Consider the following 22,200-nt stretch of genomic DNA (forward strand, 5'->3'; position numbering starts at 1 on the left):
TTCTGGCAAGTTTTTTTGGTTGTTTTAGTTGTTTCTGCTCCCAGTGACTTGTGTCCACAGCACTTCATATCTGAGCTTTGCCAGTCAATTGTTCTAAGGAACTTACATTGTTCTTTCTGCTGGGCTCTACATCTAGAGCATCCAACAGATACTCTTAGGGGACAAATACTTTGCTGAGATTTTTGTATCGTACTCTGCCTGCTGCCATCGAGCTCTTTGAATCAAGCCTGCACTCATTTAAATCAACAAATGCTGCAGGTGCCATTTACCCCAATTTGAGCGAAGTTTTTAATTGATTCCTGATGGGAAGTTAAGGAGAAAGAGGTAGGGATTGCAAAATAATAGTAATAAAAATTAAGATGATGGAGAGCAGTGACAGCTCTAATACTTGTTAGCTGTTCGGCGTTCCCATCTGTACCTTTAGACTCTGGTGCACGGGCAGAATCTATCTGATGTCATTGTCTTGTGCCTTGTGTGTGCAAATATAGAGGGGAATTTGGAAGGGCTTCACCAGGGTGTCTATGAGAGGTTCTGATGGGATATACCCCATCCCTGTCAGAAAAGCTGCACCTGGGTGAGTAACTGGCTGAAGCAGGGAATATTGAGAATAACTGTTTTCCACTGGAATAGTAATTGCTGGTCTGCCTTAAAGCCAGTTTACTTAATCTTTAAAATTTGGGACCAAGATTTGCAGTGTTTTCACTGATGTCTTCAATGTCAGAATTTGGGAGGCTAGTTCTGAAATTTGGAGGTGAAATTTGCTGATGACTCTAATTTGGGAGACATTGTCATGCTGAAGAAAAAGTTCCAGAAGGCGTGTTGTGCACGAAGGAGTTCTGCTATGAAATAGTTGTCAATTGATTTCAAACATCGTTAAAAGCAACGTTAATTATTTTGATAATAAAAATCTTGTACTTAATGTGATGTGGACTAAGTGGGGGAAAAAAAAGCTGTCAGTGCTCCATCCATGGAGGTGTCCAAGGCTGTGGATGGACTTTGGGCAGCCTGAGCTGGTGGGCCTGCAGGAGGGGTTGTGATCTTTAAGGTCCCTTCCAACCCGAGTCCTTCTGTGATTCTGTGGGAAGGTGACCAAGTAATGGTTAGGTTTGAAATTAGAAAGAGGTTGTAGAGAAGCAAAATTTCAGTAAGTCAAGGAGGAGTAACAAAGACCTTGTTTATTAAATGATGTGTTCATGAGTTTCTGTATGGCACTACGTGGTACAGGCACGTGAGATGTGGACTTCTGTGTTGCTACTAGCTCAGAGATCCCATGGCTCAGTGGGGTACTCCATTGAGAACTACTGACGCTTTTGAAAAGATATCTTAAATCTCTGTATGGGAAGTGTCTGTGCAGGCCATTTGCAGAAATGTTGTAGGCGAAACGGAATCTATGACAGCTTCAATTTAAACAAACAATGTACTGAGGTTTTCTTTTTAGGAATCTTCTCATCTTTAGTTTAGACATTTGTGACACTTTCAATTAGAATAAAAAGCCAAATAGCTTACAGCTTCCCTAGTGTGAGGAGATCAGTCTGGGCAGAGGTATGTCCTTGGTTAGTAGGTGATCGTAGATTGGGAGTGTCGACTTACAGTTACATCTGTTTTACTGTCCTTATCCTTCACATGTACGTGGATCTTGCAGTCCCTTGACCTTTGAGGGTCACCTCAGTCAGCAGGCTGTGGATGGAGCTGCATCCTTCTGAGCATTCATGGATTTGGTCCTAGCAGGCCCAGTTGCTTTCCTTTCTGAGGATTCTATGCGTTGTTATTGAGAGGACTGCGTTGGCTGTGGTGCCACACCAGTGTGTTACTGGGTTCCCGATTGGCTTCTTGGCAGAATAATTACACGCTATCCGAAATTGTGCCAGCAGCCTTACCATACTATACTGCTTGTAAGTAGTTAGGGCTGAATTGAGCCACTGGGTAAAAGGCTTATGATTTTTCAACATGAACAGGCAAAATGTGCTTGCAGTGCACTGTATCTCTGGCAGATCTGACTGTATTCTGCAGGTCAGGTCTAGAGTTGCTGATTGTGACAACTGTGATGGCTGATACCTGATGGCAGTAAACTCCATAAACTGCTTTTAAGGATGGAGGCCCAGCTGCAGAAAGGGAGACTGGTACTTGCTATTGTGCTAAGGGTTGCTTGGCTTGGTAGTCTGTTATAGGGAGGGCAGGGGTGTGAAGGGAGAGATTGTGTCATCTGGAATGCGGGTTGGTGGGGCAGGAAGGATGGGAGACTGCCTCAATAAGAAGGAAGTCTGAAGCACAAGCAGAAATTTGGAGACTTGAGAGAGAAAGCAATGGCACAAACACAGCTGGATCTTAGAGATTAAAAAAAAAAAAAAGAGAATTCTGTGTCTCCCTGAGAAATTAACCTACAGAGTTTTCTACAGCCAGAAGTTACTGAGAGTTGCTGGACTAAGGGTAAGCCTAAAGAAATAAAGCATCACCAAGGACAATTTAGCAGAGAAAACAGCTTACAAACACTTCAGATCTTTTTAAAAAAGTTATATTTAAACTCCAACAAATGTGAGTTTTCTTTCTTTGTGCTCCCTTATTCTGCTTCTGATGAAGAATTTTCTGAAGATTTAAAGCCCCTTTTGTACTGGAATCCTGCTGCAGTTGCTCTGTTCCCATAGGTACTTATGACTCAGGAGCAAGGATATTTCTGTGTGTTTCATGGGTGATAATCGCTGCCTTAATAGTGCTATAACTTCTTGGTACCTTTTGGATCAATCTCTAAAGACAGCCTGTTTTGCTTATCAGTTTGGATAAAGTCTTCCTCTAGCAGAGATTAAAGGCTCAGCTTTCACCATACTCACAGATGTCAGTAATACCTGCAGCTTTAAAGACAGTCATTGCTTAGGATTTTTATTAATTGTTTTAATTTCTGATGTCAGTGTATCAGAAGAGGGCTGACTTGTAGTGGTTACTGCGAGGAGAAAGGCAACTCACTGCGTAGTATTAAGGACAGTAAATCAGAGAGCGGTGTAGGAGAAACACATGATATGCAGACTGGCTTTGACTGGGCAGGGAAAGTACAGGGACCAGCAGGAGGCCATTCCTGAAATGTCAACTGCATCTGGGTTGTGTGTGAATTGCAAGAAAAAGACACGTCTTAAGGGTTTAGCAAAGGGAAACAGGAAAGTATGAAGGAGAGATCTCGTGTATTTCACAGTGGAATTAGTCATTGTTATTAACTCAGTTTTAGGTGGACTGTACAAGGAAGCTAGAAACTGAAAGCTAGGAGAAAGAAAGACATCTAAAATATTCAGATGTGAACAAGATCACCTCTTACAAAATATTATCTTATTGATGATGTGTCAGATTCTGGAGGAAACAGACACAGTTCCTACTTGTATACGGGCAAATATGAGGAGAGAAGAAGTTGCCAGGGTAAAAAGAAGAATGGGGATAATGCCATTGGAAATCAAAAGGAGAATGAAACTGAAACATCGCTAGAGACCAGAGGTACAGGATCTGCAGCCTCCTGTCTTCCTCTGCTTACAACGTATTCATATACATGCAAATTCTCTAGTGAAAGTCTTTCCTGTGGCTGCCGTGAGACCTGGACTTAACCTAGATATGTCCTTCTCTCCTTTTGTGCAACAGCAAAAGCGGAAGCTGAGACTTTATATCTCCAACACATTTAATCCTGCAAAATCTGACGCTGATGACTCCGACGGCAGCATCGCATCGTGGGAGCTTCGAGTGGAGGGGAAGCTCCTGGATGACGTATGGCTTACTTGTTCTTCAGTGGGGCCAGCAAACAGAGGTTGTCCTGTAGGGTGATGGGCTTCACTGGGAACATTCAGTCGAGGTATCACTAAATGGCAGCATTGGCTTATTGCTGCTGGGAAAGCAGTATGTCCAGCAACAGGGAGGGATACACCGTAAAGGCAGTGTTGTGGAGGGCAGCAGGAAACAGAGCAGCCTGAAGGACAGAACAGGTAGGAGGATGTAGAAAGAGTGCTGCCTCAAAGATATGACAGGATCCAGGCCATAAGAGGGGTGACAAGTCAGACCTGCAGCAGGCCACTGCGTCTTATGAGGAGTAGGACAGCGAGGAGAAGAGCATTTTTCCACTTGCTGGGGAGTGCAAGAGGATGTATGGATGGTCAGAGCAAGGATGGAAGAAAAGTTTTGTTGACTGAAGCAATCAGAAACATCTGTGGTGGTTTTTTTGCTTTCGTATGTGAATGCTGGGCTTTCCCAGTCAGGGTCTCAGGTATTTACTAGGCTTCACAAGCTAAGTATTTCATAAGATAAACAGATGGAGAAAGCAAAGATTCGGTGTGTGTCTATCTGGAGATAAGTGTGTGAATCAGAATTCTGCTAGAAAATAAAGGGTAAACAAACTGCAGCATCTGGAATCTGAAACTAGACAAATTCAGATTAGAAACTAGAGTGATTCCCATATGATTGTATGGGAAGTGCTGAATCATGGCCTGAACCTCTGATTGAGCACCTGAGGCGAGCACTGAGCCAGCCAGAGGAGCACAGGGGAAGGCAATGCAGCTGTGCTGCTGGAAGGGGGGGAGACAGGCTGCATCCCTCCCAGACCCATTTAAGAGCTGGCTACCAGTGGGGAAGGATCTCTGCTGGAGATCTGCTCTGCTGGAGTTTTGTAAGTGAGCCCAGGATAGGGGTAAGCTTTCTATTTATTCTCTTTTTGTTATCATAATCTGCTTTGCCTGACTCTCTTGTTTATTTTGTAATTATAACATCTTAATATTCACTGATTATAGAATGATTTAATAACAAAAGAAGAAAACTTTTTATTGGAAAGAAATTTGCTCATTTTTATCATGGCATCTCAGTTACTGGCAAATTTTAAATTGAAGGAGGGTGTACTTCCAAGTAACTTCCAGTAAATAAGAATAAAGTCATTGAAACCTCACCTGGGGTGCTGCAGTATCTAAAGGGGATTGTAAGAAGGAAAGGGAAAGACTCTTTAGCAAGGTCTGCTGTGATAGCACAAGGGGAAATGGTGTCAAACTAAAGGAGGGGAAGTTAAGACTGGATATTAGGAAGAAGATGTTCGCAGTAGGGTGGTGAGGCACTGGCACAGGCTGAACAGAGGGGAAGTGGGTGCCCCATCCCTGGAGATGTTTGAGGTTAGGCTGGATGGGTCTCCGAGCACCTGGTGGAGCTGTAGGTGACTCTGTTCACAGCAGGAAAGTTGGACCTGATGGCCTTCAGAGGTCTCTTCCAACTCAAGTGATTCTATGATTGAAAGAAGCACTGTGGAGTGTATTGCCCAGAAAGTGAGATAGACCTCCCAGCTTTTTAATTAGACAATATGAACTGTAGAGCAAACAGCAAGTACTACTAATTAGATGAAGAGGCAAAATGTAAAAGGAGACAGTGTATGACTAATCTGTAAGACTTGCTGCTATTTGAGAATTTAGACGAAGAATTTGGCATTTATGGAAAAAAATACAAACTTAAAAGGGATGCACTGACCTTGTTCACAGTCAAGGAAGACTTTTCCCTTGCTGTACTGTTTTACCACTGCTGGATTTTTGCACGTTTCTCTGCATTTGTCAGAGGGGAAACTCGATTAGAGCAGGCACGCTTGTGATCTGTATGAGAAGAGAGCCTGAGAAGAAAGCACGTAACACAGGCTACTACACGCAGTCTAAAACATTTGTTTCTTCTGGTTATACAGCTCAGCAAACAGAAACGGAAGTTTTCATCTTTTTTTAAGAGTTTAGTCATTGAACTGGACAAAGATCTCTACGGACCTGACAACCATCTTGTGGAGGTAGGAAGTTCATGCACCTCTGCATTCATACACTGTACTAACACAGACAAACAGCTACGTGCCCGTTACCTACCTTGTTTAAGTTACATTGAGTTTATTATCTCATGGTGTTTTCAGAAGCTTCAAAATATCGTTTTTTTTGGAGTGCTTGCTAACAGAATCTATATAGTATGAAATCACAGGTGTAGTGGTGATGTGGTTTGCCTCTAAGAATTCGTGTAATGAAAAAAAAGTGTGCACACTTCTCCTGGCAAGTGAAGCATACTACCATCCAAACAGGTTGTATGCTGAAACAGCCTTGTGAGGGCAGAGCAAGAAACAATGTGGGTTTTTTGGTTTGGTTTTTAATCGCAAGATTTCCAGGGCTTACTGCTTGTCTTATTTTTGCTTGGAGCGCTGTGCATTGATGGGCGCACAGAATTTTCTGCATCAGTGGGGAAAAAAAGGCTGACCGCGTTAATTGGCTTTATTTATTGATTGATTTGTTTTTGGCAGTGGCACAGAACTCCCACAACTCAGGAGACTGATGGCTTCCAGGTGAAAAGACCTGGTGATGTCAGTGTGCGGTGCACGCTACTCCTCATGTTGGATTACCAGGTCAGTGTGTGCTTTTGTCATGGAAAATGCACCGTTGGGGCATGCTGCAACAGAGTCAACTCATCCCATCACATTCATCGAGAAATAATAAATGTGGACTTAGAATGTCACGTTGTCCAAAGAGATTATAGTTATACTGAACTGCCAGATTAGGGAAAATATTAAGAGAGCTCATCAAATGAGTTTCTATTATCATCTGGCAAAAAACTGTTCTTGGCATGATGATGATTACTATCACCTGCAGAAAGAATATATGTTGCCTGTTCAGACTTCTTGCTAAATAGTGAGGTAAGATGCAGGTGAAGGGGAGGTTTCCTGTATGCTATGTTTCAAAGGAATGGCTCCTGCTGGAGGTACCAGAGCAGTTGTGGCAGCGTTCTGTCAGAGCAGACTGCACAGCTTTCTGAGGTTATTACATTTGTGTTACGCTGTCATTCTAATCTGGCATAAAACATTGCCCTGAGTGGGACAGACCTGTCACTGCACTGTTTCAGCATTCCTGATTCCTCTCTTTTATTAGTAATACCTTCTATACTGGAAGTGTCTGTACTGAACACAGACATAAGATAAGAGATCTTCACTTCAGAGCTAGCAAAGCTTACTTCCAAATCAGTTTCCTGATTCCAGTCACAGGAAACAAACAAACAAAAAGGGGGAAAAAAAAAAAAGTTAGGATAGTCTTTAGTCTTCCTAGAATAGACAGTTTTATTAATTTTAGAGTGTATGACCTAACTGAGGTGCTGATATAGCTGCTATCCTGACTGGTAGGAAAATATATTTAGAGTTTGTTATGATCACCATTAGTATAAATTTATGCTTTTAAGCATGTTTTCTTACCCAAAGTTTTGTCTTGTTATAAATCTGACTTTGGGTGACCTGAAAGCCAACAATGCAGAAAAATGTGGCAAATATTAAACATGAGCGTGAGTGCACTTGTGAAGAGGCACCAGACGCCAGGGTACCTAAAGAATGTATATTGTTGGAAATGTAAGGCTGGGCAATTGAGGAGTTGTATCACAGAAGTCAGGAGAAATAGATTCCATTGGCAAGTTGTAACCAGGTGCAGTTTCTGCTATGCGGCGGAACTTTGGAAGCATGTCTGAAAAAAAGAGTTCCAATGGAGTTTGTTGATGGGAGGCAGCTGATTAATTATTAGGAATAGCAGAAGTGTCATCTTGAATTCATGCTCTCAATTTGTGGCTAATCTCCATTAGTTCTGAGGCAGGATCATTCTTTTTTGTCTTCCGGTCCCTAAAGCCAAACTGCATAGAAAGTAAAGAGAAACTTCTGACTGTGCAGCTCATTGTCTGCAGCAGGTGATGCAGGTAGCTGGTTTGCACAGCACATGTATGGTGTCCCTCTTCCTTTTCAAGCACTAGGCATCGTCATGCCATGGAGGTGGTGCACATCTGAGCAATTTGTTCATGCAGCTTCCACCACTGAAAGGGGCAGTTCACGTGTGGAACAAGTCCTCAGAAAACTAAAGCTGAAGCTCTATCTGGGCAGGTGTCTGTTATTCTCTCTGTTACCATCTCCCTCCTTTTCACTGTGTTGCAGCCTCCGCAGTTCAAACTGGACCCACGACTGGCCCGTTTGCTGGGGATACACACGCAGACCCGATCAGCTATCATCCAGGCTCTGTGGCAGTACATCAAAACAAATAAGCTGCAAGATTCCCATGATAAGGAATACATTAACTGTGACAAGTACTTCCAGCAGGTAATTCCTTTCTAGACACGGTGTCTCTTTCAAGGTGGTCTGTAATATCCATCTGCAAACTTTTGATGGAACAAAATTTCTGAATTTTTGCTTAATAATTTGCAGTCTTCAGTACTGAATGGTTTTCAACAGACACTGACATACAACTCATAAAATAATAGAAGTAAGCACCTCCTCCATTTGCCAGTGTTATCAGGAATCTGATGGTTTATGACCTGCACAAAAGCCTTTCCAGGAAGAAAAGCTCTTTTTCACTGTCTTGATTTATAGTTGTTTGGTTTTTTTTCTTAGCATAAGATGGTATCTCAGTGACATGATAAAATCTGGTACTCAGAAGCAGCAGACCATATGTAGAGTCTTTTCCATCCCTTCTTTTCTCCTTCTATGAAAGGCAGAAGACATGAAAGACATGATTAGAAAAGCTATCTTTTTCCTATACGTGCTTCACATCTTAAGATGCTCTCAGTGGTCTGCGTGCTGTTTTCAAAGTAGCACACTAAGACTTTTTGTCTTTCACAACAACCTCTAGAATTAACCACGAGGGATGCTTGGAGGGATCTCCACGCTTTCTGTAAATAAGGCTACATCAGTTTAGTAAAAGTGATGATATATGAGCTATCGTTACCTTACCTGGCTTTGTTTTTCCATAGCTTCCAGGATACCTCGCTTATTTTGAAAGCTCTTAAAGGGAGGGTTTGTGAGCAAAGTGTAACAGCTGGTATTTGGCCAGGGGACAGAATTATAGCTTACAGAATCCCCTTACCTTTGAACCAATCAATGGTTTACTTTCTTAACTGCAGATTGGATTCGGGAGGGTAACAGGCTTCATTGTATTCCAGATTTTTGACTGTCCACGGCTAAAGTTTTCTGAAATCCCTCAGAGACTGACTAACTTGCTGCTGCCACCAGATCCTATCGTGATAAACCATATCATCAGGTAAGCTTGGCCGTCAGCTCAGCGCTGTCAAGTGCAAAGTGCATGAATGCAGAAGCAGCTACTGTCGCACGGACCAGAATCCAGGTTTTCTGACATCCTGGTCAGAGCCTTGGACTTCATGTGTTTGTTCTCTTTGACGTTCTGGTCTGTGTAATTCGGAATTACTTTCAGCGGAGTGGCACCATTTCTATAGGAGAGTGCAAAACTTCTCACTCTTCTTATCCATACTAAAATAATATTGAGAGTTGATTGGATTTCCTTCCTAATGGGAGAAGAACAAGTTTGAATCCACTGTGGGGGGGGGGAGAGGGGAAGGGAGTTAAAATATCACAGACATTCATTCTAACCACCCGATTATGTCAGATATGTAACAGTGTAATGGTTTCGGATACAGTGGCCAGTCTGCATGCTTGGTTGGGATTGGATCAGCTGGTTTGGGTGCTAGTCCTCCTTGAAGAAGGCAGGCTATTCAAGGATCCTCTAAAGAGTTAATCTAAAGAATGACAAGATTCAGTGAAGGTTATTGCAGCCAAAGCAGTGAACTTCCTGGAATCCTTGCCAAAACAGGCATATTTTTGGCATGGTTAATATACAGCTTTACGTATATGTAGGGCACGTCCAGCACATTCCATACTTAAGTGACAACTTGGGAGGAGGGGAGAGATTGAGAACTGCAAACTTGCTGTTGGCTACTTCAGTCTCTTCTAAGTTCCTTTGTAGTCTTGATCAAAACTCAGAGTATTTAAGTGTTACCATTAACTGAGGTTAGGAAATTAATTACCTACAGAATATTGACAACAAATATTCCTGAATATGCTTAAAAATGATTTTTTTTGTTTCAACTTTGTAATATATGTGATAAGAAATCTTAAAGTTACAAAGGCTGTAAAAATAAAACTTGTTTTTCAATTTGACTATATAAAACAGTCTAAAAGTGGCTTTTGACCACTGTATGGGTTGATAACTGTGTATGTACTGTCACTGAAGATGATTTTGACCTTTTGATGGAGCAAAAAGAAAAAGCTGAGGTCCTCAGAGGCACGTAGTCATTATCTAGGGAAAAATATAGCAAGGAACTAACTGACAGTATTTTTGGCAAAGAAGTCCTGGGTGCAAGATAACTTCTTACAGCTAGAAGCTGAAGAGGAGGATGCTGTGTACAGTAGTGTTCTCTGACATACTCTGTGCACCACACAGAACTGGACAGTATTATGCTATAGTGAGATCAGGCTGTGGATGGGGGAAGCGTTAATTTGCCTAGAAGAGGAGATATGATGTTTGTTCAAGGGGTAATATAATGCTTGTAGTCTCAGCAAAAGAAAAAATATCTGGAAGTTTGCTGAATGTAATGGGAGTAAGTAGATTTAGACTACAGAAATCGCAGAATGACGTAGAAGCCAACACTGGTCACCTGAGACTTCCCCACGACCACCTCAAAGCTGGTTCAAATCACATCACATTTCTGCTGGCCTTGTCCAGCTTGGCTTTGAACAGACTCGCAGACCCTTTCTCCTGCTCACTGAGTTAAATTCTTAACAGTGAGTGTAGTCAACCACGGGAACAGCAGTCAGCCACTGCAAGGATCTTTAAGTGCTGGTGATTTTAAATATATGTGCTCTTCAGATTTATCTCTAGGCCTGTCTTGTACAAGAAGGTCGCCTAGATTAGTTATTCATTTTAGATTTTTAGGATGCACACAGATGAAAACAGGAGCTATTCTAATCTCATTGTAGCATTTTAGAACTAATGTTCAGATACAAACCATCCCTGCTTTTTGAGAAAGAAAGCAACAAAAAAATGAAGTGAGAATGAAGTGGAAATTAAATAGAAATGAACAGAAAGATTATAATCTGCAAAAATACTTTTTATATGGTACGTATCCTGAAAGAGGATGCCACGAAAAAGAGTGGATAATAGTTTCTGAACTATGCAAAACTGAATGCATCAGATTTAAAACTCACAGAAGTGAAATCTTCTTATGTGAGCCTAAGCTGGAGCTAGAGCTATTCTTTGTTGCTGTCATATCTGAAATTACAGGTAGCGTTTTCCATTTCTGCAAAGAAGCAAGCCACCTCTTAACATTACACAAATGTTCTACAAAATGTAGTTCTTCAATATTCTTGTATTGTGAACCTGTTTGATGTTTATTTATCCCTTTTAATTACAAATATGAGTTATAAAATCTTAAAAAGTTCCATCCATTGAGTCAGTTCCCCAAGTCTCTTCTTCAGGGCTGGACAAACCCAGCTCTGGCAGCTTCTCTGGGCAGGCACGTTCTGCAGCCCCCGATCATCCTTGAGGCTCCCTGTGAGCCTTAACTCCAGAATGTCACATCCTTGTGCCCAGAGATTCAGATGCACCAAGATCAGCCCTGGATACTGGAAGCCAAATTATACTAACTATAAAAGAGGATGAAGTTAATAGGTGTGTGATAAATGTGATATATTTGGGAAAAATCAGTATAGCTTCTGTAGCAGGAAGGCATAAGTGGCTGTGTTTTTTGAAGAATCTATCAGGCATCAAGACAAAGGTGATTTGCTTTATATGAAAATTAAGAAATTAGAATAGTTCAATTGGAGAGACCTAGAAAGATAATTTAATTCAACTGCCTGACTGCTTTACAGCTAACCAGAAATTAAAGTGCAATAATGAGAGCATTATTCTAATGACAGACATGGGGCATCAATCACCTCACGAGGAAGCCCATTTCAGTCTTTAACCACCTTGATAGTGAAGAAATGTTTCCAGTCATAGAATTCCTCAGTTTAGAAAAGACCTTAAAGATCATCAAGCCCAACCACAACCCTCCCATACTACCCTAACTCTAACAACCCTCTGCTAAATCACATCCCTGAGCACCACATCCAAATAGTTTTTAAGCAGAGATGGCTTCCCCCGTTCTGCTTACCACACCATTCCTAATCTAAGCCAGGAAGCCATTGGCTTTCTTAGGCACCTGGGCATGCTGCTGGCTCATCAGCAGCTGACTGTCCATCACTATACCAAGGTCCCTTTCCACCAGGCAGCTTTCAGCCACTCCTTCCCAAACCTGTAGGGTTGCCTGGGGTCGTTGTGACCAAAATGCAGGACCTGACACTTGGCCCCACTGAAACTCATACAGTTAACCTTGGCCGATTGATCCAGTCTATCCAGGTCCCTCTGTAGTGCCCTTCTCCCCTCAGGCACATCAATGCTTGGTGTCCTGTGGTGTCACCAATCTGTGATTCCTCTGCAAACTTACTAAGGGTGCACTCGATCCCCTCATCAAGATCGTTAATAAAGATGTTAAAGAGAAATGGCCCCAGTACTGAGCCCTGGGGAACACCGCTTGTGACCGGCAGCCAACTGGATTTAACTCCACTGACCACAACTCTTTGGGTCCAGCCATCCAGCCAATGTTTCACCCAGCAGAGCGTACATCCATCAAACCATGGGCAGCCAGCTTCTCCATAAGAATGTTGTGGGGGACAGTGTCAAAGGCTTTACTGAAGTCCAGGTAGACCACATCGACAGCCTTACCCTCATGCACTAAGTGGGTCACCTTGTCATAGAATGAAATCAGGTTTGTCACACAGGATCTACCATTCGTAAACCCATGCTGACTGGGCCTGATCTTCTGGTTGACCTTTAATAGGTCCATAATGGCTCCCAAGATTATCTGTTCCATAATCTTCCCTGGCATCGAGGTGAGACTGATAGGTCTGTAGCTACCAGGGTCATCTTTCCTGCCCTTTTTGAAGATGGGCGTCACGTTTGCCAGTCTCCAGTCCACCAGCACATTTCCAGCTAGCCAGATGTCTGTCTCCTACTTTGAACCTCCCCTGGTGCAGCTTTGTGTCATTCTTGTGAATCCTATCCTGAAAAGCATCTCTGCAGGGAAGGACCTGGAAGCCCTGGAGAACAGCAGGTTGACCATGAACCATCAATATGCTCTTGTGGCCAAGAAGACCATTGGTAGTGTGGGGTACATTAAAAAGAGCATGGCCAGCAGAACAAGGGAAGTAATCCTTCCTCTCTACACAGACCTGGTGATGCCTCATCTGGAGTACTTTGTCCTGTTCCCAGCTCCCCCATACATGAGAATCTGGAAAGAGCCCATAGGTGATGAATGGTCTGGAAAAAGCTCTGCTAGGAGGAAACACTGAGGAATCATCTGATTATCTAATTAATGTTTATAAGTATCTGAAGTGTGGGAGTTGAAGAGATGCGGCCAAGCTCTTTTCAGCAGTCTGTGAGGACAAGGCAACAAGACAAGGGGAAACAACCATAAACTGGAGCACAGGAAGTTCCACACCGATATGAGAAGGAATTTCCTCACAAGTAAGGGTGATGGAGCACTGAAACAGGCAGTCCGGGGAGGTTGTGGATTCTCCTCTGGAGATATTCAAGACCTGCTTGGACACCTACTTGTGCAGCCTGCTGTGGCCCACTGAGCGGTGATGTGATTGTGTAAAGAGATCACGTTACTGAGGCAGGCTTTTCCCACTGTGAATCCGTGTTGACTATGCCTGATAACATCCTTGTTTTTTAAATATCTTTTGATAGTACCTAGGAAACTCTTCTCTATATTCTTTCATGTACTGAGATTAGATTGTAGCTTTTGGTAGGTCTTCTCTCTTGACCTTCTTTTAGATCATTATAACATTGTGTTCCAGTGAACAGAAATCTCCACAGTATCCCAAGACCTTTAGTAAATTGTTGATAGAGGTCCAGTTATAACGTGCTAACTCTCTCAGTGCTTAGAGATGAATCCCATCAGGCCCCCAGAACGTTTAACTTTTGCAACTGATCTCTTCCAATTTCAGCGACTTCAAGTGGAAAGTCACTGCTCCCCCAGTCATGGTCCTCCAACTCAATAATTAGCATTGGAACTGATAACCAATTAAGTGCCCACATCCAGAATGATAGTGTACGGTTTTACTTACCCTAAATGGATGCAGTGGAACAGAAACGATATTGAAATGTTGTTTACAACTGGAAATTACTTCGGAGGCTGAAGCTATAACTGTTCTCAGAAAATGCGAGGCAATTTAATTTAAGATTGAGCATTAGTAGCTGTTAAAGTTTATAGTTTGGACAAAACCTCTGACTCAAAAGTCTGAATTCTAACTGATGAAAGATAAGACAATACGCTAGGATATGCATGTATATATAGGTGACCAGTTCTTAAACTCTTCTCCCAGCATCTGCAACAGTCCTTTGCAGAAAATATATCCTGGATATGGATCTGGATGGGTATTTACTCTGATTCATTACAGCAGTTCTTATAATATTCTATTATCCTCTCTGTAGTGTTGACCCCAATGATCAGAAGAAGACGGCTTGTTATGACATAGATGTAGAAGTTGAAGACCCATTAAAGGGACAGATGAGTAGTTTTCTTCTCTCAACAGCTAACCAGCAGGAGATTACAGCATTGGACAACAAGGTACTGGTCCAGGAGTAAAGTATCACATGGCATATATATATATATATATATATATTGTCTATCTTCCATGTGGCTTTGGTGCCATGCATCAAAGAGAGTAATATGAGAAAGGGATTTCTCATTTGGATTTGCTTTCAAGGGTTGAATAAGTCACATGCAATGGAAATATAGTGAAGTGAGCAGAGCTTGATGTTAGGATTTGATTCAGGGCCTGATATCATTGTCAGGGTAATAGAAGCAGAGTTTCACAGACAGTGTAATGAATCCCCTGGCAGGTGACATAAAGTGCGGGCCACTCTACATGCTATATGATTTCAGAACCCTCTGAACTATTTAGTAGATCTGTTGTGTTCTGCGGGAAACAAACAAGGCTTGTTTACAACTAAAAACACTTCAGAGCACATGAGGTGGATCGATTATGGTCTTCCAAGGTGTGTGTTAAGGGAATTAGGCTGGACCTGAAAGTCCAAGAGGCTGCCGCGGCTCCTTTACTGCAAATCCAACCAGCAGCAGGGCTGAGCATGTATTCCCAGTAAGTGCACACAGATGCATGTGCGTCCATATGCACTGCAATTACACATATTTGCAGAGAGAAAAGTAGAAAGAAAAAAACTCAGAAAAAAATCATTGTTAAAGATAATAAAAAGTGTTTTTACAAATATATTAGCAGCAAGAGGATCAAGGAGAATCTCTATCCTTCATTGGATGTGGCAGGGAATATTACCACTGAGGATGATGAAATGGCTGAGGTTCTCAGTGTCTTCTTATGTTTTTAATATCAGACCAGTTATCCTCAGGATACTCAGCCTCCTGAGCTGTAATACAGGGATAAAGAGCAGAATAAACCCCCTGCAATTCAGTTAGTGACCTGTGCTGTCAGAAGTCCATGGGCTGGGTGGGAACCACCCAAGGGTGCTGAAGTAGCTGGCAGAGATGATTGCCAAGCTGCTTTCTGTCATTTATCAGCAGTCCTGGTCAACCAGGTACATCTTGCTAATGTGATGCCAAATTACAAGAAGGGTCATAATGATGATTTGGGGAACTACAGGCCTGTCATCCTGATCTCAATGCCAGGTAAGGTTATGGAGCAGATCATCTTGAAAGAGATGACATGGCATGTGTGGGACAACGAGGGGATCAGGCCTAGCCAACATGGGTTCATGAAAGGCAGGTCCTGCTTGACCAACCTCATCTTCTTCTATGACCAGGTAACCCCCCGATGGATGAGGAAAAGGCTTTTGATGTAGCCTGACCTAGAGTTCAGTAAAGCCTTTGACTCTGTCTCTGTTGTGGTTTAACCTGGCAAAGAGATAAATGTCACACAGCCTTTTTTCTCACACTCCCTCTTCTCTCCATCAAATGGGGAGAGAAAATTGGAAAAAAAAAAAAAAATAGAACTCATAGGTAGAGATACTAGGGCAGAAAGGGAAGAGAGAAATAACAGTACTGATAATTGAATAATTTCATATATACATACACATATATATGTACTCAAAACAAGTGATGTACAAACCAATAACCCACCACCCGCTGACTGATGCCTAGCTGGCCTCCCACAGCCAACTTTGCTCAGCTTTATAGTTTTCTTACATGATGTCATATGGTATTTTTAAATTGAGACAGAGGAGGTTTAGGTTGGATACGAGGAAGAAATTTTTGCCCCAGAGGGTGGTGAGGCACTGGAACAGGTTGCCCAAGGAGGCTGTGGATGCCCCATCCCTGCAGGCATTCCAGGCCAGGCTGGATGTGGCTCTGGGCAGCCTGGGCTGCTGGTTGGCGACCTGCACACAGCAGGGGGTTGGGACTGGATGAGCATTGTGCTCCTTTGCAACCCAGGCCAGTCTATGATTTTATGATTATGATTCTACGAATATCTCTTTGCCCAGTTTAGATCAGCTGTCCTGGTTTGTTCTCTCCCAGCTATTTGTGTTCCCCAGCTTCCTTGCTGGCAGAGCAATAAGAGAACCTGAACAACTGGAATGTCCTTTGCTTTGTACAGCACTGCTCAGCAACAACTAGAAACATCAGTGTATTATCAACCTTGTTTCTCTCCTGAAGCTAAGACACAGCATCACACCAGTCACTATGAAGAAAATCAACTCTTTACCAGCTGAAACCAGGACAGTCTCCCACAGTACTGCTGGATAAGCTGGCAGCTTGGACAGGTACACTCTTCACAGGGTGAAGAACTGGCTGGATTGCTGGGCCCAGAGAGTAGTGGCAGATGGAGTTAAATCTAGCTGGCAGCTGGTAACAAGTGATATTTCCCAGGCATCAGTACTGGGGCCCAATGCTGATGGGGGTTTAATATGTTTATTGATGATCTGGATGAAAGGATTGAATGCACCCTCAGTAAGTCTGCAGATGACACCAAGTTCAGAAAAATTGTCGATTTGCCTGAGCCTAGGAAAGCCCTACAAAGGGATGTGGGTAGGCTGGATCAGTTGACTGAGGCCAGTGGGGTGAAGTTGAGCAAGACCGAGTGTTAGGTCCTTCACTTAAGTCACAACAACCCCATGCATTGCTGCAAGTTTGGTGCAGAGTGGCTGGTAAACCGCACAGAGGAAAGTGACTTGGGGGTGCTGGTTGACAGCCTGCTGAACACAGTGTGCTAACAGTGTGCCCAGGTGGCCAAGAAGGCCAAGGGCATCCTGGCTTGTATCAGAAATAATGCAATCAGCAGGAGAAGGGAGGTGATCATCCCTCTGTGTTCAAGGCACTGGTGAGGCCATACTTTGATACCATTTACATACAGTCACAGAATTGCAGGGGCTGGAAGGCACCTGAAGAGATCATTGAATACAACCCCCCTGCTGAAGCAGGTACATCTCACAGATAGGTATCCAGACAAGTCCTGAATATCTGCACAGGTGGAGACTCCACAACCCCTTGGACAACCTGTTCCAGTTCTCCATCACCCTTATCTTAAGGAAGTTCTGCATGTTAATACTGAACTTCTTATGTTCAAGTTTTAGGCCATTACTCCTTGTCCTATTGCTATGCACCATGGAGAAGAGCCTGGCCTCATCCATTTGCCTCCCTCTTTCCTTCCCATGTTTATCAACATTAATCAGACTCATTCTCAGATTTCCTTTCCCCAGGATGAAAAGACCCGGATTACTCAGCCTTTCTCCATAGCAGAGATGCTCCAGGCCCCTCACCATCTTTGTGGCCCTCTGCTGGACTCCTAGGAGATTTCTGTCTTTTTTGAACAAGGGAGCACAGAACTGGACACAGTCTAAATGTGGCCTTACCAGGGCAGAGTAGAGGGGAGGGGTCATCTTTCTCACTTTCCTGGCCATGCTCTTTTTAATGCACCCCAGGATCCCAATGGCCTTCTTGGCCACAAGAGCACACTGCTGGCTTATGGCCAATGTGTTGCCCACCAGGACCCCCAGGTCTTTCTCTGCAGAGCTCCTCTCCAGCTGATCATCCCCTAACCCGTTCTGATGCGTGCAATTATTCCTCCCGAAGTGTCAGACTCTACACTTGCTTTTGTTAAACCTCATCATGTTCCTCTCTGCCCAACTCTCCAGTCTGTCCAGGTCTTATTGAATGGTAGCACAGCCTTGAGGTGTGACAACCAATCCTCCCAGTGTTGTATCATCAGCAAACTTGCTGAGGGTGCATTCTATCCCTTCATCCAGGTCATTAATGAAGATGTTGAATTAAACTGGAACCAGCACCGACCCCTGGGGAACACTGCTAGTTATAGGCCTACAACCAGACTCTGCACTGCTAATGACAACTTCCTGAGCTCTGCCAGTCAGCCAGTTTTCAATCCACCTCATCATCTGCTCATCTATCCCACATATTTTAAGTTTCGTAACAAGGATGTTGTGGGAGATGCTGTCAGATGCCTTGCTGAAGTCAAAGTACACAACATCCGCTGCTCTCCCCCCATCTGCCTAGCCAGTGATGAGATCATAGAAGGCTGTCAGGTTGGTCAAGAATGATTTATCCTTGGTGAACCCACACTGACTACTCCTGATAACCTTCTTGTCTTCCAATTGCTTGGAGGTGGCATCCACAACAGATTGTTCCATCGCCTTTCCAGGGACAGAGGTGAGGCTGACTGGCCTGTAGTTTCCTGGATCCTTCTTCTTGCCCTCTTTGAAGGCTGAAGTGATGCTGGCCATCCTCCAGTCTTCAGGCACCTCTCCCATTTGCCAAGATCTTTCAATGATGATGGAGAGCAGTTTAGCAATCCTGTTTAGTTTCGAGCCTCTCACTGCAAGAAAGACACTGAGGCCTTGGAGCACATTCAGAGAAGGGCAACAAAGCTGATGAAGAGTCTGGAATACAAGTCTTATGGGGAGTGGCTGAGGTCAGGGGGGACCTCATCACTCTCACCAACTCTTGAAAGGAGGTTGGAGTGAGGTAAGAGTAGGCCTCTGCTGCCAGGTAATAGCAATAGGATGAGAGGTGATGGCCTCAAGGTGTGCCAGAGGAGGTTCTGGTTGGATATTTGGAAACATTTATTCTCTGAAAGAGTAGTTAGGCATTGGAACAGGCTGCCTGGGGAAGTGGTGGAGTCACCATCCCTGAAAGTACTCAAGAACCATGGAGATGTGGCACTTGGGGACATGGTTAGTGGGCATGGGGGGGATAGGTTGGGGTTGGACTTTAGGGTCTCAGAGGTCTCTTCCAACATTCATGAGTCTATGATTCTATGTAACACACATGGCCACCAACACAGATCAAAAGAGGAAGTTACACAGAGCTCTTTTATGAACACAAAGATCACAAATGTTCTCATTGCAATCCATCTCTAGCTGAGCAGAATGGAAATCAGCTAATTTTCAGTGAATTTTCAGATGTGTCCTACTGGCAGCTGGGCTTGGACACTGTCTTTCTGCTATCTGTCTCTTGATCCAAGTCTCCCTGTTTGCTAATATTTGCCTGGCCATTCAGGCCCCCAAGGCTGCAGCCTTACTCCAAATGATGGTACAGGTAGCCTCACACGCACACACAAGTGTACATGTCCACACAGAGGCACAGACATACACAAGCGCCAATGCACACATATGCACACTGCTGGCTGAGACTCACCTGGTTCCTCAGTTGCTACCATGCTGTGGTCTGACCCTGTCAACAGCTTAAGGGATGGTTCAACCTGGTTCTGTGACTGCGGGGATGGGGTCCCAGGGACCCACACCCTGGGAAAGGGAAATGGGAAAAAGGGGAAAAGGGTCCCCTAGAGAGATGGGCCTAAAACCAAAACAGCTGCAACAATATGAGGAGAAACAACTAATTTACTAAATAAGATAGTGGAATGCAAGATAATACAATATGAAAAAATACAATTGGAATTAAATCACAGAATTGTAGGGGCTGGAAGGGACCTCTGGAGATCATCAAGACCAAGCCCCTGCCAAAGCAGGGTCGCACAGGTAGGTGTCCAGGCGAGACTTGAACATCTTCAGAGAAGGGGACTCCACCACCCCCCCGGGCAGCCTGTTCCAGTGCTCCGTCACCTCACCTAAAGAAGTTCTCGTGCACATTTGTGTGGAACTTCCTATGCTGCAGCTTATGTCCATTTCCCCTTGTCCTGTCTCCATGTACCACTGGAAAGAGCCTGGCCTCACCACTATGGCCCCCACACCTCAGATATTTATAGACCTGGATCAGGTCCCCTCTCAGCCTTCTTTTCTCGAGGCTGAACAGACCCAGTTCACTCAGCCTTTCTCCATAGCAGAGACGCTCCAGGCCCCTTACCATCTTTGTGGCCCTCCACTGGACTCTTTCCAAGAGATCCCTGTCTGTTTTGTACTGGGGAGCCCAGAACTGGATGCAGTGCTCCAGATGAGGCCTCACCAGGGCAGAGCAGAGGGGGAGGATCACCTCCCTCGACCTGCTGGCCACGCTCTTTGCAATGCACCCCAGGATGCCATTGGCCCTCTTGGCCACAAGGGCACACTGCTGGCTCATGGCCAACCTGTCATCCACCAGGACACCCAGGTCCCTTTCCGCAGAGCTCCCCTCCAGCAGGTCATCCCCCAACCTGTACTGCTGCATGCAATTATTCCTCCCCGGATGCAAGACTCTACACTTGCTTTTGTTAAACCTCATCCGGTTTTTTCTGCCCAGCTCTCAGCCTGTCCAGGTCTCGCTAAATGGCAGCACGGCCTTCAGGCTGTCAGCCAATCCTCCCAACTTCGTATCATCAGCAAACTTGCTGAGGGTGGCCACCATCCCCTCATCAAGGTCATTGATGAAGATGTTGAACAAGACCGGACGCAGCACTGGCCCCTGACGAACATTGCTGGTTACAGGCCACCAGCCAGACTCTGCACCACCAACAACGACCCTCTGTGCTCTGCCAGTCAGCCAGTTTTCAACCCACCTCACTGTCCACTCATCTACCCCACACTTCCTCAGCTTTGTTATAAGGATATCGTGGGAAACAGTATCAAATGCCTTGCTGAAATCAAGGTAGACTACATCTACTGCTCTTCCCCCATCTACCCAGCCAGAGACAACATCATAGAAGAACTGAAGCTAATAAAACAATTAAATGAGAAAGTCCAAAAGCCAAATGCCTTGCTCTACTGCTGAGTCAAGATGATCTAGGGAGCTCACATGCTACCAAGAACAAAAAAGGGAAGATTGAGTGACCTACAAATGGCTTTTATTTTTTGCTCTGAGCAGAAGTGTTAACAGAACAGCTGACAGTTCTCTGTCCTCTTGGGGATGTAGTTCTTCTCTACCTGGAACTGGAGCATCAACTCTTTAACTCTCAAAGCACTCCATGATGTTACAAAATGGAATACAGATAACCAAAAATCATAAAACCATGGCATTCGACCCCTTACTCCACATCACTACATCATGCGTAATATATACATTTGTATAATCAAAGAATATTAGGATGCTATAATCACAAAATAAACAAGAGAGTTAGGCAAAGCAGATTATGATAACAAAAGAGAACAAATAGAAGGCTTACCCCATCCTGGGCTCACTCACAAAACACCAGCAGAGCAGATCTCCAGAAGAGATCCTACCCCACTGGTAGCCAGCTCTTAAATAGGTCTAGGAGGGGTGGAGCCAGGCAGCACAGCTGCATTGCCTTCACCTGTGCTCCTCTGCCTCAGGTGATCTGATACTGCTCGCCTCAGGTGATCAATCAGGGGTTCAGGCCATGACTCAGCAGTTCGCATACAACATTAAACATTAAACACATGCACACATATATATTTATACACACACACATATATGTATTATATTATCTATAATTATATATATTTGTGTAATTAAATATACACAGACACATGTGTATTCATGTACATGAGTACACATTCAGTACAAGAAAGACTGGGAGCTGTTGGAGATGGTCCAGAGGAAGCCACAAAGATGATCAGGGGACTGGAGCACCTCCCCTACAAAGACAGGCTGAGGGAGCTGGGCTTGTTCAGCATGGAGAAGAGAAGCTGCGGGGTGACCTCAGTGCAGCCTGCAGTGCCTAAAGGGAGCCTGCAGACAGGAGGGGAGTCAGCTCTTGGAAAGGGGAGATGACAGCAGGACGAGGGAAATGGTTTGGAGCTGAGGGAGGGCAGCTGGAGGTTGGATGTCAGGGGAAGTTGTGTGCTGTGAGAGCGGTGAGGTGCTGGAACAGCTGCCCAGAGAGGCTGTGATGCCCCGTCCATCCCTGGAGGTGTTGGAGGCCAGGTTGGATGGGGCCCTGGGCAGCCTGGGCTGCTGTGGAATGTGGAGGTTGGTGGCCCTGCATTGGTGGGGGGTTGGAGC

General features: G+C 44.2%; 1 protein-coding gene across 1 annotated transcript in view; it reads left to right on the forward strand.

Moving 5' to 3' along the window:
* Positions 1-22,200, forward strand: part of SMARCD3 (SWI/SNF related BAF chromatin remodeling complex subunit D3) — a gene marked incomplete at both ends in the record, with an annotated part of 56,816 nt that overhangs the window by 27,291 nt on the left and 7,325 nt on the right. Inside the window, 6 exons of the mRNA XM_079538516.1 lie at positions 3,616-3,738; positions 5,675-5,770; positions 6,266-6,367; positions 7,925-8,086; positions 8,926-9,023; positions 14,316-14,451. Coding sequence (XP_079394642.1) covers positions 3,616-3,738; positions 5,675-5,770; positions 6,266-6,367; positions 7,925-8,086; positions 8,926-9,023; positions 14,316-14,451 — 717 coding nt within the window. The remainder of the gene's footprint in view (positions 1-3,615; positions 3,739-5,674; positions 5,771-6,265; positions 6,368-7,924; positions 8,087-8,925; positions 9,024-14,315; positions 14,452-22,200) is intronic.

The sequence above is a fragment of the Tetrao urogallus genome (genome assembly GCF_951394365.1).
Source record: "Tetrao urogallus genome assembly, chromosome: 7".
Classification (NCBI taxonomy): domain Eukaryota; kingdom Metazoa; phylum Chordata; class Aves; order Galliformes; family Phasianidae; genus Tetrao; species Tetrao urogallus.